This window comes from Balaenoptera physalus (genome assembly GCF_965194825.1).
Source record: "Balaenoptera physalus genome assembly, chromosome: 20".
In the NCBI taxonomy this organism is placed as follows: domain Eukaryota; kingdom Metazoa; phylum Chordata; class Mammalia; order Artiodactyla; family Balaenopteridae; genus Balaenoptera; species Balaenoptera physalus.
Window position 1 is genome coordinate 40,476,055 of NC_138901.1, and position 27,907 is coordinate 40,503,961.

The 27,907-nt window shown below is 38.1% G+C and overlaps 1 protein-coding gene and 1 long non-coding RNA gene across 7 annotated transcripts in view; one reads left to right on the plus strand and one right to left on the minus strand.

Annotated features, from left to right (window-relative positions):
- The first annotated feature begins 67 nt into the window (after positions 1–67).
- Positions 68–27,907, plus strand: part of RPS6KB1 (ribosomal protein S6 kinase B1) — a 53,025-nt gene continuing 25,185 nt past the window's right edge. Inside the window, exons 1-10 of one of the 5 annotated variants that reach the window (XM_082440039.1) lie at positions 92–337; positions 8,221–8,270; positions 9,518–9,638; positions 10,844–10,912; positions 20,592–20,739; positions 22,805–22,862; positions 24,315–24,415; positions 26,505–26,595; positions 26,779–26,869; positions 27,715–27,822. In XM_082440039.1, the coding sequence (XP_082296165.1) occupies positions 197–337; positions 8,221–8,270; positions 9,518–9,638; positions 10,844–10,912; positions 20,592–20,739; positions 22,805–22,862; positions 24,315–24,415; positions 26,505–26,595; positions 26,779–26,869; positions 27,715–27,822 (978 nt within the window). In that variant the 5' untranslated portion in view covers positions 92–196. Of the gene's footprint in view, positions 338–795; positions 912–8,220; positions 8,271–9,517; positions 9,639–10,843; positions 10,913–20,591; positions 20,740–22,804; positions 22,863–23,494; positions 23,721–24,314; positions 24,416–26,504; positions 26,596–26,778; positions 26,870–27,714; positions 27,823–27,907 lie in introns of those variants that run through there. The other 4 variants (XM_082440040.1, XM_082440037.1, XM_082440038.1 and 1 more) reach the window with 4 other exon arrangements.
- On the minus strand, positions 19,819–22,795 carry LOC309649788. Of its 2 annotated transcripts, none has more exons than XR_014257294.1 (2): positions 21,226–22,795; positions 19,819–20,304 (listed from the first exon to the last, which is right to left on the minus strand). It is a non-coding gene; the product is annotated as an uncharacterized lncRNA (long non-coding RNA). The 2 variants fall into 2 exon arrangements; XR_014257295.1 differs by having other exon boundaries at positions 21,210–22,795.

Here is a 27,907-nt window from a genome sequence, read left to right on the forward strand (position 1 = left end):
ATGTTTCTGCCAGTACCTAGCTCCCAGCGATAGTTCTACGCATGTTCATTGCCCACGGTTCGGCTTCATAGAGTCCTGTACGCATGCTCCAGCGCTGAACTTGAGGAGCCAGTCTAGGGCCTAGGCGCAGACGCACTGAGCCCAAGCAGCCGGTGATGGCGGCAGCTGCGGTGGTGGCTGCGGCGGGTCCGGGCCCATGAGGCGACGACGGAGGCGGGACGGTTTTTACCCAGCGCCGGACTTCCGAGACAGGGAAGCTGAGGACATGGCAGGAGTGTTTGACATAGACCTGGACCAGCCAGAGGACGCGGGCTCTGAGGATGAGCTGGAGGAGGGGGTGAGGCCCGGGGTCCCGGGGGGCCCGAGGTGACAGGGCCGGGGCGGCGGCCCGCGCCCTGGAAGCGCGGCGCGTCCGAGAGCGCGGAGACCCAGGGGGGCGCGAGTAGTTTGCAGGAGGAGCCGAGGCGCTGCATGGCCAGAAGCGGGGGGGCGGGCGTGGCGGACCTGGCTGTAGGTGCGAGGCTGCTGCGGCGCTTGCAGGTGCGGCTTGTGCCCCTATAGCCCCAGACCGGCGCAGCCGGGAGCAGTCTGTTTGTGGAGGGAACGAGGAAGGGCGCGTGGTCGATTCCTGGAGCTACTGGACTTGAGTGTGGGGCTCGAGTGTTGGGGGGAGGGGACTGCGCTTGCTGGGTGGCCCATAAGTGCAGGTGAAGTGTGGAAGGGTTTCCCTAAGTATTCCATCTTCAGACCTCCCACAACCGCTTCTCTCGGCCTGTCGCTTCTCTCCTAGGAAGCGCTCAGCTGTTAGAAGTGACAGCTGAAAACTTCTGTCGGGAGTAGCGCTGCCGCTGCTGTTACAGCCACCAGGAGTTTTATTTCGGGAGCAAGGGGGCTCTGCTGCATCTTCCAGGGTTTGTTTGTTTGCTTTTTTTTTTTTTTTAAACCCCCTTCCGTGTGACTTTTTTTTTTTTAAAGCATTTATAACGACACACGGCATTTGTAACTTACTTTTACCCCAGTTGACGATGTCTACATTTTTTCAAAATACTTGATGTAATTTTGGGGTGGAAAAAAACCAGCGTTGACAGCTGTGATTTGGCTTGCCAAAAATAAATTGGTTGCACTGAAACTTGTGAATGGTGGTGTGAGGGCTTTTCTTGCTGTAATTTAGGGTGTTAAATTTAGAATTGTTTTTCCTAATGCATAGCTTGGTTTTACCTTTGCTGCCTTCGTAGTTTGTTATTCTTTATTCAAGATTCTTTTCTCAAGATAAATTTATTGAAAAATCACAGATTGTACCTGATGTTCAGAAATGGTGTTGTCATGCTAAATCACTGATTCTGGGTAAATGACCATCAGTGATAACCTCACGGTAACTTAGATTCTAAATTCCATTGCCTAGATGAGTACGTGGGTTAATGACTGATGTCAGATGTTTGTTCTAACTACAGAAGGGTCTTCCCTTTCTTTTCCTCACCCTGTTTTCCTCCTTTGGCAAGTAATTTGTTGCCTGCTTGTTGACCAAAGATTGAGATGCTATATGTAAAGAATTTTGAACACTTTAAGAAACTAAGTGGGCTAAAGTAATACGGCCCTTTTCATAATCAAAGGAGTCTAAATCAAAATCAGACAGTTTGGAAGGTGGGTGTTGAGATGTGTACTTTTTAATATGTTTGCATATGGAATTCCAGTTAGCCTCTTAATGGAACATGTGATAACACTGAATACAATTTGAAACAAACATAGGATTACTTTCAATACAAATAACGTACTCATCGATTATATTGGCCCCATATGGTAGTGGCTTTGGAGCAGAGCAGGGGAGAAAATGATAGGAAGGGTATTTTATAAAATCTTCATCAGTTGAACTTATAGAATTTCCAGACTATGGTTTTATTAGGAGTTGGAAGTAAAATACTATATTCAGATTCCTGTTATGAACTGGGACCTCTCCTGGACATTTGTTTTGCTGGGTACAAGCAAATAGGATTTTGAGAGTTTTGAACGGGTGTGGAAGAGGCCAGAGAAATTGTTGGGAATAAGAAAGAGAAAGAAATGTGGTCACCACCCTGGGTAGAGGAGCTTTGGGGAAAGAGCAAAGGTAATTAAAGAGGATTTTGAGGAAGAGCCTTCAGCAAAATATATCTTACTTAGCAATGCTTTTGGAGTTGAAAATGTTTCTTTTGAGTGTGTTATTCTAAGAGGTGCAAGCTGGACAAGCAAAAAGAATTGGGGTGGGATTGGGTTGGCCACCCAAGGAGATTCAGTGACATCCAGGTTTCTCTAAAGTAAGATTTGAAATTCTGAAAAATGAGAGAAATTTAGATTCTTGGAAAATCTGACCACTGTGAATTTATATCCAAGCTTTTTAAACATTGGTGCATGTCGGAGTAGCCTCACTTCCTCATTTTATAGTAAGGAAACTGAGGCATTGGCCAGAGAGATGATTGCCCAAGACCACAGAGGTAACTAGTGGTAGTATTTTCTTGACTCAAGTCAGCAAGCTTCATTGCATAGCTTCTTCATTGCATTTACTAGTTTTGTTTGTAATGTACCAGTTTGTGGTTTGTCAAAGTGAATTCTGATCCCTCCAGCCATGCTCACTGACTGTGTGATCTAGAATAAATTGCTTAATCTCCCTGACACTTTTTTCTTCTCCATAAAATGAAGCTTACACGCGATAAAGTATATAAAGTACTCTCAAAATATCCTGGCACATTATGTAGTTAGCTAGTTTATGGAAATATAGCTTGTCAGTGTTAACTCATTGCCAAGGAACCAGTCATTCAAATTTACCCTCATCTATGCCTAGAGACTTAATAATAAATACACTTATACTAGAGGTGCTGCATTTTTAGAACTGTAGTTTGTTTGCTTGTTTGTTTCCTTTCTTTTTGTCATTGGTCCTATTTAGAGATATATACCTTTTTAGGTATGTTACACTGAGTGAATCTGTATTAGTAAATATATGTGTTTACATAGCATAGTTAATTCTTCAGTGAGTAAAAGATGAGGAGAATTAATACATTTTAAATACTGTATTAAAACCAATGGGTGAAAGGGTTTGTTTTTTTTTTTAAATTATTTATTTATTTTTGGCTGTGCTGTGTCTTCGTTTCTGTGCGAGGGCTTTCTCTAGTTGCGGCGAGCGGGGGGCCACTCTTCATTGCGGTGCGCGAGCCTCTCACTGTCGCGGCCTCTCTTGTGGAGGAGCACAGGCTCCAGACGCGCAGGCTCAGTAGCTGTGGCTCACGGGCCTAGTTGCTCCGCGGCATGTGGGATCTTCCCAGACCAGGGCTCGAACCCGTGTCCCCTGCATTGGCAGGCGGACTCTCAACCACCGCGCCACCAGGGAAGCCCGAAAGGGTTTTTTTGTTTGTTTTTCTGTTTCATTGGTGATAATATAATTTGGGAACAGAGTTGAAACTAAGGGAAAGTTTTCCTCTAGAGATTTTCATTAGATTATGAAAATGTTGGAAACATCTGCTTTCTGTGGAGGCACAGGTTAAAAGAGTAATAGATAATTGTGAATGCAACTTAAAAAATCCTTAATCTTTACTAATTCAAAATTTGAAATAGTCACAGAGGCTTACTAGTAGCAGGAATTTCAGATTGGGATATTAAAGTTTTATAGAGCAAAAGTTTAAAAATTTTTAATGTTTTGAAAAACAGTGCTATATATTCAATAGATAATATGTATTCAAATATTCACGATTGTGAATATCTCATTATCAATGCTTATCTTGCATTTTAATAGATACTTACCTTAAAGTATTTTTAAATAGCCCAAGATTTGGGGCCAGGTTTACTCCTTTTTCCCAATGTATCTGAATTACTGAATCTTATTTTATAAGGAAATATCTGTGAACAGCCAGGCAAGTAGATAAATGATTTAATGAATGTTTGGATTAAGGATATTTTTCACCCATTCTGTAACAATTTATTTAAGTTTTTATAAAATGTGCTCCCTTTCATTGGGACTTAAGGCATATTAACTTGAATTTATATACAATTTTAATTTAAAACTTTGTGAATAGTCATTCTGATGTGCTAGTTTGAAACAGTGTATCTTGTATAGTACCTTAGATGAGGAGGATTCTACTTTGTCAATCATAGTGGCACACACAAGAAACATTGGGTGGGTCATAAAGCTTAAGTCAGAAAAAAAAAAAATCTGAATAAAGTTTCCTGTGAAGGAGAATTGTCAGTATGTCCTATATGGTAGCTTGATGTTTCTGGTGTGAGACTTCTAGTTGTGGGTTTTATTTATTTACTTCTTTATTTTTGGCCACACCGTGTGGCAGGCAGGATCTTAGTTCCCTGACCAGGGATCGAACCCATACGCCCGCCATGGAAGCACAGAGTCCTAACCACTGGACCACCAGGGAAGTCCCCTGGTGTAAGACTTCTAAAGATAACATTGAGTAGTAGAAAAGAATTGTGCCTCAAAATGCTTCTGCTCCAGAAGGTAACGGTAGGTAGTTATAAGCCCAGATGCAGGTGGTAAGACAGGCCTGGCTGGCTCCGGAAATGAAACATAGCCACAGGGCATATCTTTCTAGGTGGCTTCAGAGTCATAGTTCAGTTTTAACTACTCTGTGGTCTTTAATTTAGAATTAAGTAAAGCGAATATTAAAAAAAAAAAAGCAATTACATAATACCAGTTTTATAGAAGTTAGCCTTTTGTCTTTAAAGTGAAGCCATCATAGGTGATTGTATGAAGCACCAGAAACCAAAAAAATCCCTTTAACCATAACCACCCCATCTGCCCCTCCCCACACACAGAAGAAACTGTATCAAGTTGAAACTGCAAGAATTTTTTTCCCTTGATACTGCCCCCTCCATTTGCCTAGGTCTAATCATGAAACATACATCCTTGGTGTTAGACTTCATCCTGACTTGTTTACACTGTGAGCAAGTTCTGACTAAAAAACTTGTGTTTTGAGGGGTCATTTGAACATCCATTGTGTAAGAATACTGTCAGTTTTCTTTGTGTGTCTTGACTGTGTGCTGGTATCTTTGAAGAAAGATGAGTTCACTTAAATATTTTTTGAATTATTCTAAAATTTTTAATAAAAACTTTAAACTTCTAATTTTTTAGAGCCTACTTTCAATTAAGTGATAGCCTTTTGTATAAATTGAAAGAGTTCATAATCAGACTATATTTAAGAATACTCATTTTAAAGGTGTATTTTGTAATATAAATAACTGACTTTCTGCTGCCAAATTATTTTTTATAATTCAGTGACTTTTAGTATATTTATGGAGTTATACAACCATCACCACAATTTAGTTTTAGAACGTTTCTGTTGCCCTCAAAAGAAACTTCGGGCCCATTTACAGTCTCTCCTCATTGCCACCCCTAGCCCTAGACAACCTACGCAACTAGTCTACTTGCCATCTCTATAAATTTGCCTTTTCTGACGTGTGTATATGGAATTATACAGTATGTGGCCTTTTGTGTCTGGCTTCTTTCACTTAACATAATGATGTGAGGATCATCTGTGTTGTGGTATATATCAGTATTTCATTCATTTTTATGGCCAAATAGTATTCCATTGTTAGGATTAACCACATTTATCATTTCACCAGTTGATGTTCATTTGAGTTGTTTCCATTTTTTGGCTATTGTGAATAACGCTCCTCTGAACATTTGTGCCTAAGTCTTTGTGGAACATGTATTTTCATTTCTCTTGGGTAGATACCGAGGAGTAGATTTGCTGGATCATGTGGTAAGTCCATGTTTAATTTTTGAAGAAACTGCCAAACTGTTTTCCAAAGCGGTTATACCATTTTACATTGCTGCCAGCAGTGTATGAGGGTTCCAATTTCTCTACATCCTTGCCAAACTTGTTATTTTTTGTCTTTTTAATTATAGCTATCCTAGTTGATATGAAGTGGTATCTCAGTTTAGTTTTGGCTTGCCCTTCCTTAATGGCTAATGATGTTGAACATACTTTCATGTGACTATTGGCCATTTATATGTCGTCTTTGCAGAAATGCCTATTCAGATCCAAACCCATTTTTTAAAAATTTGGTTATTTATTTTTTTATTATTGAGTTGTAGAAGTTCTTTATATGTTCTTATTCTGTGGATTTTCTTTTCACTTCATAATATCTTTAGAAGTGCAGAAGTTTTAAATTTTCAGTAAATTCACTTTATCGACTTTTTTCATTACTCTTTTGTGCCTTTTGTGATCTGTCTTAAGAAGTCATTGCCTACCCCAAGATTGTGAAGATTTACTCCCTTCTAGATTTCATCTAAGAATTTTATAGTTTTAGTTCTTACATTTAGGTCTGTGATCCATTTTGATGTATGGTGTGAAGATGGGGTCCAAAGTAAATCTTTGCATGTGGATATCTGATTGTGCCAACACCATTTATTGAAAGACTGTCTCCCATTGAATTTTCTTGGCATCTTTGTAAAAAATCAGTTGACCGTAAATGGAAGGGTTTATTTCTGGGTTCTCAATTCTGTTTCATTGATCTATATTTTTGTCCTTATGCTGGTACCACACTGTGTTAATTGCTGTTGCTTTGTAGTACATTTTGAAATCAGGATGCGTCAGTCCCCCAACTTTGTTTTCCTTTTTCAAGACTGTTTTGGCCCCCTTGTGTTTCTGAGTGAATTTTAGGATTAGCTTGTCAATTTCTGCAAGAAAGGAACCTGGGATTTTTATAGGATTGAGTTGAATCAGTAGACCAATTTATTTAGTATTGCCATCTTAACCATGTTAAGTCATCTGATCCATGAACATGGAATGTCTTTTGACTTATGTAGGTCTTCAAAAATTTCTTTCAGCAGTGTTTTGGAGTTATCAAATATACAAGGCTTGCACTTTTTTTGTTAAATTTTTTTCTAAGTATTTTATTCTTATTGATGCAACTGTGAATGGAGTTATCTTAATTTCATTTTTGAATTGTTCATTGCTAGTGTACAGAAGGTTAATTAAGTTTTGCACTCATTTATACTATGGTCAGAATAAATTTTTGGCCAACATGACTCCTCACAATTTGAGAGTGTTGTTTAATTGTTTTGCTTTGATCAGCCATATCGTACACTACAATATCTTGGACTGGTTGTGGTTACTTTAGGCTTAGCTAGGCTGTAGTTACATAAGGTTTGTAGCATTATGTTAGTCTTATTATCAAAAGCATATCAGAATAGCACTTTTTGTAAATCATTTGATTAACTCATACTTGGAATGTAGTACCTTTAGTTTCATAATATACAAAATACATATTTTGAATAAATGTAATTTTTGAAGGAAAAATCACCTTTTTTTTTTTTAATAAATTTATTTATTTTATCTTTGGCTGTGTTGGGTCTTCATTGCTGCCGCGCGGGCTTTCTCTAGTTGGTGGCGAGCAGGGGCTACTCTTCGTTGCGGTGCATGGGCTTCTCATTGCGGTGGGTTCTCTTGTTGTGGAGCACTGGCTCTAGGTGCACAGGCTTCAGTAGTTGTGGCACACAGACTCAGTAGTTGTGGCTCTTGGGTTCTAGAGCGCAGGCTCAGTCGTTGTGGCTCACGGACTTAGTTGCTCCGTGGCATGTGGGATCTTCCCGGACCAGGGATCAAACCCGTGTCCCCTGCACTGACAGGCAGATTCTTTTTTTTTTTTTTTTAAGTTTTTATTTATTATTTATTTATTATGTTTATTTTTGGCTGTGTTGGGTCTTCGTTTCTGTGTGAGGGCTTTCTCCAGTTGCGGCGAGTGGGGGCCACTCTTCATCGCGGTGCGCGGGCCTCTCACTATCGCGGCCTCTCTTGTTGTGGAGCAGAGGCTCCAGACGCTCAGGCTCAGTAGTTGTGGCTCACGGGCCCAGTTGCTCCGCGGCATGTGGGATCTTCCCAGACCAGGGCTCGAACCCGTGTCCCCTGCATTGGCAGGCAGATTCTCAACCACCGCGCCACCAGGGAAGCCCAACAGGCAGATTCTTAACCACTGTGCCACCAGGGAAGCCCAATCTCCTTGTTTTGTTTGTAGATCTTTGATGAGTAGCATCTGTAGCTTAGTTGTCACATAAAAGTGAAATCCCATAGTATTGTTTGTGTACCTTATTTTGTTCATCACCACATTTACCTGTTATTAAAGTATAGAGAATTTGTAAGCTGGTTTATTTCGTTCATTGTCCTTCAGTAATGGGGTGAAGCAGTAAATTCTTTAATTTCTTGTTTATGAGATTATTTATTTTTAAAACTTTAACATATTTTTCAGGGTCAGTTAAATGAAAGCATGGACCATGGGGGAGTTGGACCATATGAACTGTAAGTTTATATAAAAAGGTTTCACTGTGCTGTCTTTCTTTTATGTAGTTTATAGCCATTATGTGATTTCAATAACCTGTTTTTAAATATTTAGTCATATATACAGACTTGGTTTATTGAGTTTGGCACCAATATAATAACATATCTGGGGTTTTGAGATCATGTATGCATTTTGAGAAAAAGATTATTCAAATTTAGAGTATACTGAATATGAGTCTGCGTGTGTTAGGAACTTTTATTAGTTTAATATAGAGAACCACCTTTTCCTATTGAAAAAATAAAAATTTTAGGAATGCTCCCCAAAGCAAATGCTTTTTTTTTTTTTTTTTTTAATACTTATTTATTTATTTACTTGGCTGCGTCGGGTCTTAGTTGAGGCACGCGGGATCTTCATTGCCACGTGCGGGATCTTCATTTCAGCACATGGGATCTTTAGTTGCGGCATGCGAACTCTTAGTTGTGGCATGTTCCCTGACCAGGGATCAAACCCGGGCCCCCTGCAATGGGAGCGCGGAGTCTTAGCCACTGGACCACCAGGGAAGTCCCTCAAATGCTTCTTGTTTTGCTTGTAATACATCATCCAAACAGAGATCTGTGCAATCTTATGTCATTTTAGGCAAGCTTCATTAGGTGAGTATGGTGTTTAGTCTGCTTTGTACCCCATCTTCAAGTAAAAAGCCTTGGATTGTGGGGAGACTGAGAAGATCACTCATAGAAAGCATTTAAGTGACAGATAAATTGCCTCCCTTTTTGGAGTCTTTAAGCAGATGTGGAAAGATGCATGGATATAATTTATTAGCAAGAATTTTTAGCTAAAGACTTGAACTAATTGGGTACCTTTAGAAAGCTCTCATTTTCTGCTGAAGTTGCCAAATGAAGTTGGGTAATAGCTGATCTCATAGACATTTTGAATGAACTAAATTTGAATAACTAGAAGACTTTTTTCCCTTTGTCAGCTTAATAAACGTGTTCTAATTTATCTTAGTTTGGGGATGCTTGATGCTTATGAAAGTAAATAATCAATAGCATGTTCTGTAAACAAGCAGATAAGCAAACAGTTATCAAGCCACCCTAATCTTGACCTACCATGTCACTGAATCATTAGTTTACTTAGAGCACAGATACTATATTTGTTATCATGCACCTTTTTCCTTTTACTTAATTGGATTATAATTCTCTTTCTAACAGTATGCTAAAGGTAATTTAACTTTTTGCAAATTTACTTTTGGTTTTGCTTTTCTTCCCAGTGGCATGGAGCATTGTGAGAAATTTGAAATCTCAGAAACTAGTGTGAACAGAGGGCCAGAAAAAATCAGACCAGAATGTTTTGAGCTACTTCGAGTACTTGGTAAAGGGGGCTATGGAAAGGTAGGAAGTATTTTGAAATGAGAGCTGTTGTCTGTCTTGTGTGGATTAATTTTTATACCCTGATTCCAGCAGTACTCTTCAATCTTTGTTAGCTATCAGCAAAGGATATGATCACTTACCTGGTATTATTTGAAGGATATACAGAAGTTCTCCTTTTCCTACCACCATTCACTTAAAAGCCTGGCACATTGTAGGCACTCAGTCAATATTTGTGGAATAAATAAATAGGCAGCTGTGCCAGGCAAAGTCTGCTATTAGAGGATTCATTCCTTCCTTTGGTTAAATGGTACCGTCTGTTGGTATCCTTTAGAAAAAACAAGCAAACTACTGCTTACTTTCAAGAGGCATGGCACATTAAATTGGTATCTGTTACTGAGACCTTAATCTAAATTAGTTTTCTTTGACTTGCAGTATTTGGAGCAATAGAGTTAGGGAAGCTGAAGAATATAAGAGGGGAGAAGAAAAATGAAGAGAACCTCTTAGTTTCATAGTTTTGCCAGAGGCTTTCTAATTTAAGACCTCACCTCTGTGTGTTCTGCCCAAGAAAATTTATACCTTGCCATTCTCTATCAAAAGACAGAATTTGGATAACATTTTAGAGTTAGGATTAAGCTTGAGAACTATTTATGCTATTGTGTAGTGTTCATTTTTGCAAAACATGACATTTGTAGTTTATTCTTAGGCTTGAGGACATATTCTAATATGTTCTAATCATCTTGAATGTGTAACACATGCACTGTGAATCAGACATTTTAGCTGTTGCATGAAAATGTATTATAGCTAGTCATTTTAAGGAATAGGTAATTGCTGTCAGCTATTATTAAATAGTTATATGTGAAGCATCCCTTAGAATTTATGAAATATTTTATAATTTCTGTGTGTCTGGGAAACCTGATTATAGCTTTTTCTATGCAAACTTGGATTTTTTAAGTAACACGGAGTGCTTGTTATAAGATGGTCATTGCCCAGCTTTGCCACCAGATGTCAGCAGACCAGACAGAAAAGTCCCATGTTGTGTAACACTTTTCACTACTAAATCTTTAATACAATCTCATAGCTCATCATTTTTGTACACAGTCCTTCATGATACTAGTTTTTGTAAGAATACAGACTGCTATATCATTTGTTTCTTATAAGTAGGAATTAAGGGATTGTGACTAGCATAGTTTAGCTTTTAATAACACACACTTCTATTTTTCATCTAGGTTTTTCAAGTACGAAAAGTAACAGGAGCAAATACCGGGAAAATATTTGCCATGAAGGTGCTTAAAAAGGTGATTTCTCCCCTCCCCCCCAACTATATTCTTAATTGCTATAAAATCCATACTTTGGTCTAAAATTCTCAGTCAAAAAATGTATTTCTAACACAATTATAAGTCTTCTTGGAATGTGGGTTACATTTCATTATTGTTATTCTTGTTTTATTCTGCTTGGTGAGGGTGGAGAGGAGAGCTGTTTCAATTCTCCTCTGAGGTAACTCTTTTAGCCCTTTGTTCTGGTCTCTGTATTTCTAAGTAATAAGCAAGTTCTGCTATGACTTAATTCAGTAGTTTTAGAATTATGTATTGACTTCCTATTTTATTCTTTTTTACTCCTTTCTTCCTTTTTCCCATCCTCATCTTGCTTCATTTTCTTTCGATCTACTATTGTCTTCTCACACCTTCCATCAACTCTGTAAAACACCTTTCGGGCCAGTGTTCTATGATCACACTTATTAGATAATTTACTAGTTCCATTTATTTTCCTAGAGACATCCCATAGGAACCTTCTGTCCTCCTGTTCTCACCTGTACTGATAGTTATCTAGGCATAGCTATCATTACTGGACTTTCCCTGCACCACAGTCCTTGGAATCCTCCTGACACCTTCAGTGTTGGATCTTTGGTTCCTGGATTCCATATGTTCCTTTTTCTTAGTTTGTGACTCGTTCCCTTGCTTTGGTGACCATTTACTGGTGGGTTCCTGAGAAACGGAATCAAGGTAAATTTTTTGGGAAATATTGCATATTTGAAAATTTTCTTATTATATTCTTATACTTGTTTGTATGGATGCAGTTTTGAAGTCAAAAATCATTTTCACACAGGATTTTGCTCCATTTTCATCTAGCTTTCAGTATTTCTGTTCAGGAGTCCCTTGCCATTCTGATTCCCAATCCTTTATAGATCTATTTTTCTTTAAGATATTTAACATTTTCTTTTTATTTTTAATGTTCTAAATTTTTGCAGTGATGTGTCTTGCTTTGATTCTTATTATTTATTTTTACTCTTTCAATCTTGAAAGTTTCAGTCTTGTAGCTCCAGGAAATTTTCTTTTATCTCTGATGATTTTCCCCCTATTGGTTTGTTTTCTTGGAATTGGATTTACTTGGATGTTGGACCTCCTAGACTGATCATCTATTTTTCTTACCTTTCTGTTTGTCCATTTCTTTATCTTTTTGTTTACTTTCTGAGAGTTTTCTAGAAATTTATTTTCTAATCATTTTACAGATTTTTTTTTTTTTTTGGCTGTGCCATGCAGCTTGTGGGATCTGAGTTCCCAGACCAGGGATCGAACATGGGTCCCTGGCAATGCAAGCGCGGAGTCTTAACCACTGTACTGCCAGGGAATTCGCTTACTGATTTTTTTTTTTTTAACTATCATATTTGTGGTTCCCCAAAGCTCTTTTTGTTTTTTCTTTTTATAGCAACCTATTTTGTGAGTGCAGTATCTTCTTTTATTCCTCAGAGGGTTTTAATTATAAATTCTTTGAAATGTTCTTTTGTTCCACGCATGTGTCTCTTTTCTAAGTTCCTATTTTCTTTGACTTTGATTTAGTGGTTTTTTGCCATGTCAGAGGCCTTCTTTAGATGTCTGGTGTCCTTTAAGAGTGGAACTCTGAAAAGCTGATCAGAAGTTTTATGTGTTTAGGCTTCTCTGTAGTGCAGTCATGAGATTAGCTGGCAATTGACTAAGAACCTCCAAATATCAGTGTCTGAAGGTCTTTTTTCTGGTATGGATCAGTTGGTACTGAGAAAGATCCTCTATTCTCTTGCCTAGAAAAAGCATTTTGGAGCTGGATGACAGAGAGGAGATGGAGATCTCACCTTTCAACACCAGATTTTCACTGAAGTCACTTTTTTTGTTTGTTTTGTTTTTAATTTTGTTGAAGTATAGTTGATTTACAATGTTATGTTAATTTCTGCTGTACAGCAAAGTGATTCAGTCACGCATATATATATTCTTTCTCATCCATTATGGTTTATCACAGGATATTTATTAGAGTTCCCTGTGCTATACAGTAGGACCTTGTTGTTTATCCATCCTATATATACTAGTTTGCATCTGCTAATCCCAAACTGCCAAACCATCCCTCTCGCACTGCCCCCCTTGGCAACCACAAGTCTGTTCTCTACGTCTGTGAGTCTGTTTCTGTTTCGTAGATTAGTTTGTTTGTGTCATATTTTAGATTCCACATACAAGTGATATCATATGGTATTTGTCTTTGTCTGACTTACTTCGCTTTAGTATAATCTCTAGGTCGTCCATGTTACTGCAAATAGCATTATTTTATTCTTTTTTTTTTTTTTTTTTTTTTTTTATTCTTTTTTATGGCTAAGTAATGAAGTCACGTTTTTACTTTAGCACTGTACTCTGTATACTTCGCTCTTTTTTTTTTCTGGACACTACATCTCTCTAAGAGGTAGTTCCCTGGCTGGTTAGTGTGGGGATGGGAATCTTGTTGGTCTGTCTGTTCCTTATAGAGACTTTCAGATAATCTCTCTGTTTTCAGTGCTCCACCTTCTGCCTTCTGCAGTCCCTAATGATTCCAGTTTTTTTCCTTTCTTTCCTTTTATTTTTGCTTCTAATTTTTCAACCCTGCTAGGGTTCTATAGATGGATTCAACTTCTTTTGTTATGCCTCTTTGCAGGCATTTAGGTTTGATCATACCCCAGTATACTAAGTCATGCACTATTGCTTTACCCCCACTCTGTCTTCACCTTTTGAGATGTGGAGTTACACATGTTTCTTAGTTTTATTGAAGATGGATTATGTATGTTTGGTTTCTTGTTCTTTTTGTTTGGGATTGATTTCTGAAAAGAGCTCACTCTCTTAAATCTTAGTAGAAAACTATATTAAAAGACAATCAAAATGACTTTTAAAAAAAATTATAGCGTTTGTAATATTTTGGTCCTATTTTCCTGATTTTTACTTAAGCGGTACAAATGACTTCCTAATTTAATTTAATTTTTTTTTTTTTTTTGGCTGTGCTGGGTCTTCGTTGCTGCACGCAGGCTTTCTCTACTTGTGGCAAGCGGGGGCTACTCTTCACTGCAGTCCACGGGCTTCTCGTTACGGTGGCTTCTATTGTTGTGGAGCACAGGCTCTAGGGCGCGTGGGCTTCAGTAGTTGTGGCATGCAGGCTCAGTAGTTGTGGCACACAGGCTCAGTAGTTGTGGCTCGCGGGCTGTAGAGTGCAGGCTCAGTAGTTGTGGTGCACAGGCTTAGTTGCTCTGTGGCATGTGGGATCTTCCCGGCCCAGGGATCGAACCCGTGTCCCCTGCATTGGCAGGAGGATTCTTAACCACTGCGCCACCAGGGAAGTCTCCATAATTATATCTTAAGTGAAGTATGTTTCTGGCACTGGTGTCTTTAATGGAAAGAAGAGGGTGGTATCTTTAATGGAAAGAAGAGGGTGTTGGGGTTTTTTTTTATACTGATGGTGAGTGGGCATGGTATATTGGGAAATCCATAGACCTAATTACTGCTAATTGTCAGGCTTCCTTTTTGTGCCCAGGCATCTAAAACCTAACTTGCTTGCCTCTCCTTTTGCTTAGTTACCATTCCTTCCCACTGTTGGTTTTTGCTTTCCCCAAGCCTGCCTAGATTCTTTCCTTGAGCAAAGAACACTGTCTCATTCTTTCCTTGCTGTTCCTAAAAACAAGCTTACACCAGAACATAATGAAAGTGAAAAGGTTGCTAGGGTTAGGTCCAAGGTTTTAATTTCTAAATCCCTAGGTAAGATGACTGTGTACTCCCGTTGAGTTTCTTCTTTTGATTTTGTTATCCTTGAAGCAGAGTACTAACCCTCTTGACCTGAGTATGTGGTAAGAATATACCTCTTTCTAGCCTTAAAGATGAACTCAGAATAAACCAGGTGTCCCCTTGTCTTAAATGAGTTGCTTACATCTGGACAATCTGTCTGGATTTAGCACTTCTGGGATTGTTTACTCATAATGAGAATGGTCCCATTTGGGTACTTGCTCATGGTGGAAAGTTGAGGAAAAGACTGTTTCCAACAACTATCTCTCTACCCTACCAGTTGCAACAAAAATGTACTCTGGAAGCAAAATACTATTGCCCATGGCATTAGTTCAGCTCACACTGTAAATTTTAGAACCTTTGGCCAAAGGCTTGTAACTCACAGATTGGTCATACTTCTTTCATTCCTTCTTTTTTAATTAATTTATTTATTATTTATTTATTATTTAGTTTTGGCTGTGTTGAGTCTTTGTTTCTGTGCGAGGGCTTTCTCTAGTTGCGGCAAGCAGGGGCCCCTCTTCATCGCAATGCGCGGGCCTCTCATTATCGCGGCCTCTCCCGTTGCGGAGCACAGGCTCCAGACACAGGCTCAGTAGTTGTGGCTCACGGGCCCAGTTGCTCCACGGCATGTGGGATCTTCCCAGACCAGGGCTCGAACCCGTGTCCCCTGCATTGGCAGGCAGATTCTCAACCACTGCTCCACCAGGGAAGCCCTCATTCCTTCTTTTATTGAACCAACTGAGACTCTCCAATGTGCCAGGCATTTTGCTAGACGTTAGGATTTAGCACTTGAGACAAATGTAGTCTCTTCCTCTCGCTCTGCTCACTGTGTAATTCAAGGGAAGAACTGATAAACTTATCCTTGCAATTTCTCCTCTACTCTGGTCAAAACCTTTTCTACTTTGAGGTTTAAACCTATACTACTTTCTTATCTTTTATCAGTCTTTTTTCCCCCACTCCCAAGTCTTATTGCCCTAGTGTCTTCCATGTCCTTGTACTAAATAAGTAATCAGTTGCCTAGCCTTCTAATTCCTTGTTGATCCCAACTCCGTCAGCATTCACCTCCGTTCCACTTCACCAGCCCCCGCAGCTGTATCCTCCACCCCTGAAACATTGGACTGTAATAGAGCAGTAACATTCTCACTTATTTATTCCCACAATGCCTGGTCTTTGGCCCTAAGCCCTTCTAGTGCTTTGATGTTTGTTTTTTCTTCAAGTTCTTAGCCCCGTTCTAATTTCAGTTTATTCCTAATCTAGCCTAATCAACATGATCTGCCACTTCAGTCACCTGCTATCCCATTGACCTTATGTTCAGGAAAGTTCTAATCTAATCAGTTTATTTGTTAATGCTCCTTTATTCCTGTATCTCAGTTACTGAACATCACTGGCAGAAATCACACAAACTTTTAAATGGCTACTGGGACAAATTCGTAGTCCTGAACTCATGTGGACGCTTAGGACTCACCAAATGTCCCTAGACAACTCCTTCCATTCTCTACAACTATTAGAGCCTTTACTATCAGTCCCACTATTCTTTTTTAGCAGACTGCGTCTCTTTCTATTTGAGGCTCTCAGATATGATTCCCTTCAACTTCCTGTTCTAATCCTTGTCCCCAGTACCATATTGTCTACATTTTCACCTGTCTTTACTTCCCTCTCTCCAGGCTTAGTGGGAGATGTGTTCCTCCTTCTTTCCAAGGCTAAACCCTCTCTTTATGTTTTGGATCCCATCACTTTCTGCCTGTTCCGGGTCTTTGTCACTTCTGCCTCTTTTTTCCATAAATATATTCATGTCTTTGCCATATTTAGAAAACAAATCCTTTCCTCACTCAAGGTCTACTGTAGCTTCCAGTCTCTGCCTTTCATAGCTGAATTTCTTGAGAAGTCATGTTTTATTATTTTTTTCACTCACTATATTTTGACTTCACAACTCTATTTTGATGAAATGCTTGTCCCCTACATCACCAGTGATCTCCTAATTGCTGAATCCAGTGGTCTTTACTTAACTCATCCTTAATTTACCTCTCTGTTAAATTGAAGCTATTGACCACAGCATTTTGAAACTCTGCTCCCTTGACTTCTATGATTCTTCTTTACTATTTCTTCATCTTCTCTTCTTGGCCTCTTCTCAGACTTTCTCAAAATTATTTATTTAAAAAATTCAAACCTCCTGAACAGTTAAAAAATAATGTATCTTTGAAATTTTTCAAACTTTCCAAAGAGTTACAAGAATAGTACAGTGATAACCAATTGTTAAGTTTGCCATATTTTCTTTGTCTGCCCCTCCCTCAGTTTCTCCTCTCTCAGTATGTATGTGTGTGTATATTCAAAGTTTTAATTTTTTTGGTGTACAATTTGAAAGTTATTTGTATACATGGTACTTCGCCCTTAAATTCTTTAGTATATATCTCTTAAGAATAAGGGCATTACATACATAACTACAATGTAATTGTCACATTTGGGAAATTTAACATTGATATACTATACTGTTTTCTAATACATTGTCCATACTCAGACTTCCCCAGTTGTGTCAGTAATCTCCTTTATAGCTATTTTGTTTTGTTTTTAACATCCAGGATTTAATCAAGGGTCACACATTGCATTGGGTAGTCCTGTGTCTTTTGTTTCCTTTACTGTAGAGTACTGTGTCTTTAGTTTCTTTTACTTTAGTTTCCTTTACTTTTTTGTCATTCATGACGTTGACATTTTTTGAAGACTCTGGGCCATTTGTTTTGCCGAGTATCCCTAATTTGGATATGGTTCATTGTTTCCTCATGAAAACACTTAAATTTTAAATTTAGGTTAAATGCTTTCTGCAGGAATATTTTACAGGAGCATTGTGTCCTCAGTGCATGGGCTCAGGAAGCACATAATGTTAGTCTGTCTCATTATTTGGTGAGACTGAGTTTGATCACTTTGTTAAGGTGGTGTCCACCAAACTTCCCATTCTACTGATAACTTTTTCCCTCTGTAATTATAAAGTATCTATGGAATGAAAGTTAGAGATTGTGTTAATATTGTGTCCTAATAATCTTCTACACCAAATGGTTTTATTATCCATTGTTTCTTAGCCAAATCAAATAATACTCTGGTGATTATAAAATGGAGACTTTTCTATTTTTATCATTTTTTTCTATATTGTCATTCTTCTGTAAAGAAGAGCTTTTCATACTTGCTTTTTTAAATTTAATTTTTTAAAATAGTATGGACATTTTTTCAGTGTGTTATCCATTTCTTTCATTATTCAAATTTTGGTCCACAAATTTTCCCAGGTTTTGCTAGAGAGAGCTCTATTAAGATGGCTTCTGTGTCCTTTCAACATATACCCTTGTTAGTTTTTGAGTAGTTCCTTACTTTCTGTATAATAGCGTGCTCCAGGTTTACCTTGCACTTTCCCTGACCCTGGCCTAGAACCATCTGATTCTCCATGGAACCCTGTTTTTTTTGGTAGAGAAACCAAGATCTGGGTGCCAAGCTATACTTTTTGCTACTGAAGTCTCATTGTTTCTGGCTTTTTCAGTACACAGAGCTAGGAAGTTTTGTTTTTGTTTTAAATCATGGCTTCATATTGATATTCCTAATTTCAGTCCAATTCCGTAGGGTACTTCTTTCCTCAGCCTACATTTGCATCTCTTTTTCCACAGTGAGAAAAGCCTGGTAACAACGTCAGTACATTTACTTATTTGCTTAGTTGTACAATATATGCAGAATAGTTTGAGAATTATAATACCAATACTGTGAGTAGCTACAAAGCTACTAAGTGTGGTTTAAGATTTTTTTGCAATTTTTGTTATGCTTACATATATGTCACTAAGAATGTTCAGTGTAAAGTTATTTAAATATCTTTTTTTTCCTTTTGTGGTAAAATTATCAAAGTAATAGTCAATTAAATTTATGTATTTCTGTTGTATTCAATTTTATTTCCCTCCCCCATCCAGATTTAATTTTATTTTTGAAATGTATGAAACATTAACATGGTTCAGAATTTAATAATCACAATAATGATATTTGACTTAGGTAAGAAAAGAAATGAATGATAAAACCCTTCAGGTTTTACTCAGAGGTCCCATTCCCTTTCCTGCCTTTCCACTGTCATTAGCTTTTTTTTTTTTTTTTTTAAAATAGGTTTCTTGTTGGGATGTTTTCTGTTATGTTATGTTATGTTATTTTTTTGGCCACGCCACATGGCATGTGGGATCTTAGTTCCCCAACCAGGGATCGGACCTGGGCCCTTGGCAGTGAGAGCGCTGAGTCCTGACCACTGGAACGCCAGGGAATTCCCTGTATCATTAGCTTTTGGCTTAATTTAGTTGTGCTCATTATTGCAGATATAAGCATGTACCTATTATATATATTCTTATTTCCACTTTTACACAAAAGGTAGCATACTATGTATACTGCTGTGCCATATATGCTCTTTTGCACCTTGCTTTCAGAGATGTTCCTCATTCTTTTTATAGCTTTTTTACGCAGGGTTTTCAGGCAGTATCCTATGCATGGGCATTTAGGTTGTTTCTAATGTTTCACTTTTACAAATAATATTGCAACTAATGACCACGTATATATGCTTTTTCATGTTACTAGAGGTGTACAAGAACTTAGAATTTAAGACTTAGCATGTCCAAAGCAATATATCATTTTCCCAAAACTTTTTTCTTTGTTTCCATTTCCTGTTATTGAATGACACCATTACTTACACAGAAACCATGGTATCATCATTTCTTCTCATATCTCATTAGTCAGCGAGTGCTAATGATGCACTTTTCCCCTTTTTTTCCCCACCTTCATTTTCTTAGTTACAGGTTTTACTTCTTGCTTAGTTTACTAGCCTTCTAACTGGTGTAATTTCTTCCCTAAAACTTCACACTGCTACTTGAACTGTCTTTCTTAAAGCCAAAGGTTATTCATTTACCTTACCTCAGCATTTCTCCTCTACCTCTAAAATAAGATTCAAATGCCTTTGCCTAGATGCCCAGGCCTTCCATTTCCTGTATGTCCAGACTAATACATGTCCTAACCACTTCTAACCATACTGAACTACTTATAGATCCTCTAGACATGTCCTGTCCTGTCAAGTCTCTTTTGCACTGGGAATGCCTTTTTTTGTTTGTTTTTTTTTACCCTCTACATTTCATCTTTTTTTTTTTTTTTATAGATTTTACTTTTTTTTTTTTAAAGTATTTATTTATTTATTTATGGCTGTGTTGGGTCTTCGTTTCTGTGCGAGGGCTTTCTCTAGTTGTGGCAAGCAGGGGCCACTCTTCATCGCGGTACGCGGGCTTCTCACTATCGTGGCCTCTTGTTGTGGAGCACAGGCTCCAGATGCGCAGGTTCAGTAATTGTGGCTCACGGGCCCAGCTGCTCCGCGGCACATGGGATCTTCCCAGACCAGGGCTCAAACCCGTGTCCCCTGCATTGGCAGGCAGATTCTCAACCACTGCGCCACCAGGGAAGTCCTACATTTCATCTTAATAACTTTTTATGATACAGCTTAGGTATCTCCACCTCCAGGAAGACTTCTTGCCAGGTCAGATGTAGTTCCCATGGCACCTTGTGCTTAGCTCCATTGACTCATCTCTCTTCCCTGGGACTTTGGGCTCCTGTGGGCTAGAGACTCCTTCTGTTGGTTCTGCTTTCTTGTTAAGAGCCTATAAAATAGTAGACATTCAACAGTTAGTGAATATATGAATAAATTTGATCTGTTTACATTAAAACAGATTATTTAGGTTTTCATTTACATGTTTACTACAAAAAATCCAAACAGTGCAGACGTATATAAGAAGTGAATGTCTTCCATTACCCCTATCTCAGTCTACAGTGGGAACTATGATTAATAGTTTAATGTTGGCAAGAAAAGCACAAAATAGATTTTCCAGTTACTATAGAATAAAAATGTCTACTACTTTGTTCTTATAGATCATCTCTTTTCCTTTAGGCAATGATAGTAAGAAATGCTAAAGATACAGCTCATACAAAAGCAGAACGGAATATTCTGGAGGAAGTAAAGCATCCCTTCATTGTGGATTTAATTTATGCCTTTCAGACTGGTGGAAAACTCTACCTCATCCTTGAGTATCTCAGCGGTCAGTACACAGCTTGGTGTAATTATTTGCATTAGCTCCAGAAACTTGGTCAAAACATTTTTTTCCAATAGAAAAATGCTTTTTCCCAACATGACCAAATAGTTCTTAAAATTGACAAATACATTGACATAAGGAATTCAGATGTGACGAAATGTTTCTTTTTGCACACAAATGTGAAGGAAACTTTAAAGGTTAAGTCTTTTTCCCCATCTGTAATATTTTATCTTAATCCCATTGTAATCAATTAAAATAGCAAACAGCTAATTGATAGCCATCAAATTGACTACACTTGGGTAAGATAATATAATTCAAATAAACCACTGATTTATTTTTTTCTAAACTGACATGGAAAACTTAGAGTGTTGTTTAAGGTAATGAGTATTTTTGGTATTGCATCTTTAAACAGAAGAGTTTTTTGTTTAATGTAGTCTTATTGATAGATTTTGCAGTTTACATTGGAAATCACCCACCTTTTCCAGGGCTTACCCCCTCCTAGGAATTTGTGGCACCCCATAGCATTTCAAGATCACAGGTATCTATTTCCAGCAAACACTTGAGTTTTCTGAAAAACAGATTTCACAATAGCCTGTAACATGGAACAGAAAGTTGCAGAGTTTAGTCACTTTTTTGTGACTGTTGTTTTTTTCTTGTACCTTTATTTTAACATAGTTTCAGATTTCCACAAAAAAGTTGTAAGAACAGGACAAAGAATTCCCAAGTACTCTTCACCTAGATTCCCCAAGTGTTATCATTTTACCACACTGTTTTGTTTCATCATTCTCTTTCTCTCCCTCTCTGTATATGTACGTGTGTATATAGATGTATATATACACACATATATGTGTATATATATTCATAATTTTTTTCCTGAACTATTTAAGAGAGTGTCACAGACATGATTTCCCTTTACCCCTAAATACTTCAATGTATATGTTTCTGAAATTAACGACAGTATCTTGCATAACTGGACTAAAATTATCAAAATAGGATATTAACATTAATACAATAATCTCTCTCAGTTTCCTTTAATCTGGAACAGTTCCTCAGTCTTTGTCTTTCATGACCTTGACATTTTTGAAAAGTACAGTCTAGTTACTTTGTAGAATGCATCAATTTGGGCTTATATGGTGTTTCCTCAGGATTAGATTCAGGTTATGCATTTTTGGGAGGACCATCGAAGTGACATTGTATCCTTCTCTGTGTATCAGAGCAAGAGGTACATGATATTTGTATCTTTGTTCCATTACTGTTGATGTTAACTTTGATCATATGTATAAGGTGATGTCTGCCAGTTTTTTTTTTCTGGTGAAATTTTCCTTTTGTAATTAGTAAGTATCTTGAGGAGATACTTTGAAATTATTTAAATATCTCATCTCTCATCAAGCTTTCACATACAGTTTTAGCATCCATTGATTCTTGCCTGAAACAATTAACTATGATGATTGCCAAGTGATTTTTCTTATTCCGTCATGGCTTCTTCATTTATTATTTGGCATTCTGCTGTAACGAAGAGCTTTCCATTTATCTATTCACTGATTTACATCATTGTGGACTCATGGATTCTAAGATTTTTCAGTAGGATATCACACTTTATTATCATTGTTTATTTTGATATTCAAATAGTGCCATACTATGTACAAGGACATTGCCAAATTCATGCAGTTTAAGAGTTCTAAAATTGTGGAATATGGGTATTCACTAATTTGCAAGTATGGTTTAATTACATACTAACATTTTTCTATATGCCGGTAAAATGTTAGAGAAGCTTTAATCAAGATTTTTTTTTTAACCGCAGGTCTGGAATCTGTAAATATTTTGAAGTTTATAGATGTAAAACCTAGAATTCCAAAACTTGTATATTTCACATAAGAATAAGAACACTGCTAAAAATGGAATCCTGAGGACTTAGTTTTAAACCTGTAATTTTTAGGATCTGTTTTTTATTTTTAAAGGGTTGATGTCTTTTAATTATGGCTAAAAGGAAAGCACAAACCCTCTCATTAGAAATGGATTGTTGGAAAAAAAAGATTGTTTTGTTTCTAATGTCTTTTTCTTTTCTTTACAGGAGGAGAATTATTTATGCAGTTAGAAAGAGAAGGAATATTTATGGAAGACACAGCCTGGTAAGTGAAATTTTTGTGGTTGTATGGATTCAGGTAATAATTCATATAATTAAAAGCAAAATCCTGGTCCCACTGCGGGCAGCCAGATGATTCAATAAATTGTTCTGGAGCCAGTTGGTCACTCAGGACTCTAAGAGGGAGAAGCAGCTTTGGGACTTGGCAGCTATTGGAGGTCACATCATTCCTTTGCCCCCAGGCTTTGGGTGGAACGTTCTTCACACCAGTTCCTAACAGAACCATTCTCACTGGGGCTTTCTTTCCTTGAATTGGTAAGCTGCCTGCCTTGGCTCTGGGTGAGTGTGGTTTTCCAGTGAAACTTTATGTGTGGAGCAATGGAAAGTATCAGAAATCATCTCCTCTTTTTGTAGACTTTCCAGTTCCCAAGGTGCAGTCTTAGGGAGGTGATAAGCCTGCACATATCATCTGTGGATTGATTCAACGGCCAGGATGGGATCTACCCTCATATTTCTTAAGATGGCATCTGCTTCAAATTAAAAATATACACACCCTTTTGTGAGATGACAGAATTGGGTAACAATAAATCAGTTTATCCTACACATTAATTGAATAGAAAACACTTAAATGTTTTTTCTACCTTAATTACCAAACTGCATTCCATTGTTTAATTTCAGGCCTTTTCTAACACAGAAGCTGCACTTAAGAGCCTTAGGGATGAAGTGCCCTTTTTTGGAGGAGGCTCTCTGAGCCATGTTGGAGGCTGTGTTTGTGGTCCTGCTGGCTGTGAAACTGCCTCAGTCCTCTAGGACACACCCCCTCCATCCTGGAGTAATCTGCAGGATTGCAACATTGTTATGCAGCCAGTATTGCAGTGCCTTGTGCTTTTCGAATCCAGACAGGGTTGACTCAGCCCTTTATTCTTTTGAGGTAGATAAATTTGAGTGTCACACAGTTTATAGTTGTGGGCTGGCTGGCAAGAGGGAGGGCAGATACTGTGGGCATGAGCTGTATATAAATATGCAGCTGTATTAAGTAAGGGATGCGTGGGCTTCTAAGGGTCAGGTTATAAGGTATTTTTGAAACTAAGACTTGATCTCTGAGAATAACAAAGTTCCTGTTTCCTATGGGATTTAAAAATTGGGGGTGGGTGGGAGAAATTTGCTTTGATCTGGATGACTATTGGCCTAGTTCCTACATAGACAGAACAAAACACGACCAGTGACAGTTTGGCATATTCTGGACTTCTTTGCAATTTTAGCAGTATATTCTAATGATGAAATAAAACATTTTATAGTTTCACTAAATGAGTGAAACGTAAATGTCTCCATGCCTTTTGGCAGCATCCTATGCCACCTCTTTTCCCCATACCCACCCCCACTCCCACTAATTTGGTCTTTGGTGCATGTCTATTTCTTTCAAGGAATTTTGCTCCATACATAAACTGCTTTGAGTAGATTACTCTTTTTAATTTTATTAAATCACTTTTGTTTCCAGCTTTTACTTGGCAGAAATCTCCATGGCTTTGGGGCATTTACATCAAAAGGGGATCATCTACAGAGACCTGAAGCCGGAGAATATCATGCTTAATCACCAAGGTGGAGATATACTGTAAACAATTCTATAGTAAATAATCATCTTAAAATCTTCCCACACAGGTCATGGGCATTTTCAAAGCCCCATATTTATGCGTCAGTTATTATACATTCCTCCCTCAGAATTTATAGCATCATATGAACCTTTTCTGGTTTAATCCTTACTCTTTATAGCTTGTCATTCTTTTGAAATCCTTACATAAAGTGTGGTGAGCCAGAAGCCAGTCCAAATACTAATTTTGGTTGGTTCCTTAAATTGGAAAGTTAATCTTAACTTTATAAATTGAGTTTTCTTTACTGATGAAATACATAAGTATTAGAAGCAATATTTTTTATGATAAATTTTATTAATGCTCTAAAAAAGGAAAGGATTAGAATTGAACCAAAATATTTGATATAACTTTGGAGGTAAAATGTTTAGTAGGCATCAGTTTATTCTTGCTGTCTGCAACAACAACAGACATAAAAATCAGACAGACTAATTAATATTCTGTGCAGCTATAGCTAGAGCAAAGTGAGCCTTGATCATTACTGCATGCTGCTACAGACAGTTCAACTTATGTGAGAGTAATCTGGGCTGGCTAGACTTGGCAATTCACTCACATCCCAAAGGAGCAACCAACCAACTCGGGTATCTGGGGGCTGGTGGCAGCTGCTGATCCTTAGATGTCTATCGAATGATGCAAGAGGTAGTTAATGGTTTTAAATTCTTGTACAGAAAATGGTTTATGGACAACTGATGCCAGAATAAGTGTTTCAGATAGTGGGGGGTTTCTTGCTTTCCTTTCTTTTCCCTTTTTTTTTTTTTTTTTTGGAGAAATGTACTTAACCACATACATCACGGGTATCTATGTATCTCTCTCTCTCCCAGTTCTGCCCCCACTGCCACAAATTTAGATTCTGATTGTGAATTCTAAGGCAAGGAATAGGATAGGGAAGTGACTAGTTAACTTCTTTGATCCATAACCTGAGTGTATCAGGTGGCTCTGTGAAAATAAAGGTCATATTTCTTCTGTGTCAGAGTAAAGTACACACCTACATTTGAGTTAATAGTCCATTGCCTTTTCTTTTCTCGAAATAAACTTGGAACAGTAGGGTCCCTGGGGTTGCTGAACCACTGGATAGCTAATGACAGTTCATTAAAACTAAACTTGAACTGAGATGTTCTTTGTGTAAGGTGATGAGTTTTTCACTTTCTGGATCAAAGATGATGGTTCCATGCCATATAGCAGTTTCATTTCTTTTTCCAAACTGCATTGGCAGAATAAGCTAACTTGTTATAGTGACTAAGACTGTTTTAAGAACTGTCAGGTCACAGTTCGTGGTGATAAGAGCTATATGTTTGAAGTACAGTGTCACACCTTTGTTTAACATGCAGAAGATCTTTTTTATGTTCTGTGTACATAATCCAGACTTCATCAAGTTTTCCCAGGACTTACTTGCTCAGGATGGTAAAGGATTCTTGGTATAGGTAAAGCTAAAGCCTTAGACAAGCTGTTTTTCACCTTTTTCTCATCTTTGTTTTACCTTTACTAGATAGATTATATCATTGGCAAAGATAATTTTTTTTTGGCTGCTTTGGGTGTTCGTTGCTGCGCACAGGCTTTCTCTAGTTGCGGCAAGCGGGGGCTGTTCTTCGTTGCGGTGCGCGGGCTTCTCATTGCGGTGGCTTCTGTTGTTGCGGAGCATGGGCTCTAGGCACATGGGCTTCAGTAGTTGTGGCACGCGGGCTCAGTAGTTGTGGCTCGTGGGCTCTAGAGCGCAGGCTCAGTAGTTGTGGTGCACGGGCTCAGTTGCTCCGCGGCATGTGGTATCTTCCGGGACCAGGGCTTGAACCCATGTCTCCTGCATTGACAGGCAGATTCTTAACCACTGGCCACCAGGGAAGCCCCGGCAAAGATAATTTTGCCCTACCCTTAAAGGGTTATTTAGCATCCCATTTATGGATGGAACCTTGCTAGTTCTTGATGTCTCAAAAAATAAATTTAAGGCAGAAAAAGTAAAATGGAAGGATAGATTATTGTCTTGTATGATACATTCAAATATTGCACATAGAATTCTCAGAATAACCATTTATAATCTTTCATTGTAGGTCATGTGAAACTAACAGATTTTGGACTATGCAAAGAATCTATTCATGACGGAACAGTCACACACACATTTTGTGGAACAATAGAATACATGTGAGCTGCATGTTCAAAGAAATATTACTGGTTTGGGGATAATAGCTAACTTTTACCTGGTTTAAATAGTAGTGTGCTAAATTTTCTGTAGCAGCACTTGGTTCTGTATATTGTTTTAAAAATTTTAATTCAGATGATAGGCAAATAATGGATGTTTTAGGCATATTATTTTTCTCTTTATAGGGCCCCTGAAATCTTGATGAGAAGTGGCCACAATCGTGCTGTGGATTGGTGGAGTCTGGGAGCATTAATGTATGACATGCTGACTGGAGCAGTAGGTGCACAGTTAAAAGCTGCATGTATTATGGTCTGTGCTGAGTAGTTATTAAGTCATTACAGCAAGAGATCTTTCCTGTGCTTTTTGAAAATGTTACCAATGAAGTTATTTTTAAAAAATCTAACACTACTGATGCTTTATTAGTAGTATTATGGGCCTCTGTACTTTTATAAATATTTTCATTTAGATGATCTATGTCATGGCCTGTGGTCCTGTGAAATAGAGATAAAACAGATACTGCCCTTATTTTATTTTATTTTTTTTAATTTTTTTAAATTTTTATTTTATTATTTATTTATTTATTTATGGCTGTGTTGGGTCTTCGTTTCTGTGCAAGGGCCTTCTCCAGTTGCGGCAAGTGGGGGCCACTCTTCATCGCGGTGCGCGGGCCTCTTCACTATCACGGCCTCTCTTGTTGCGGAGCGCAGGCTCCAGACGCGCAGACTCAGTAATTGTGGCTCACGGGCCCAGTTGCTCCGCGGCATGTGGGATCTTCCCAGACCAGGGCTCGAACCCATGTCCCCTGCATTGGCAGGCAGATTCTCAACCACTGCGCCACCAGGGAAGCCCCTGCCCTTATTTTATAAATGGAGAAAGTGAAGCATAAAATCAAATGGCTCACCCATTATCACACCAAGTTAATGGTGGCAACCCAGTTCCTTCCAGGACCTTGCTATTTTCTCTGTGCCGTTGCTCAAAAATCTACAGGTCTTTAGCAGTCATCCTATATCACAGCATACATTTCTGATCTCTATGCGTAACTAATTCAGGAAATGGATAATTCTGTTACTTAAAATTTGATTTTTTCTATGCTAATTTTTCTCACTCTCTTCTACTCTTAGCCCCCGTTCACTGGGGAGAATAGAAAGAAAACAATTGACAAAATCCTCAAATGTAAACTCAATTTGCCTCCCTACCTCACACAAGAAGCCAGAGATCTGCTTAAAAAGGTAGGGTTCTAAAATAGGCACTCAAATCATAAGCTTCAACTACTAGGATTCAAATAGATAGAACTGAATATACATTTTGACTACA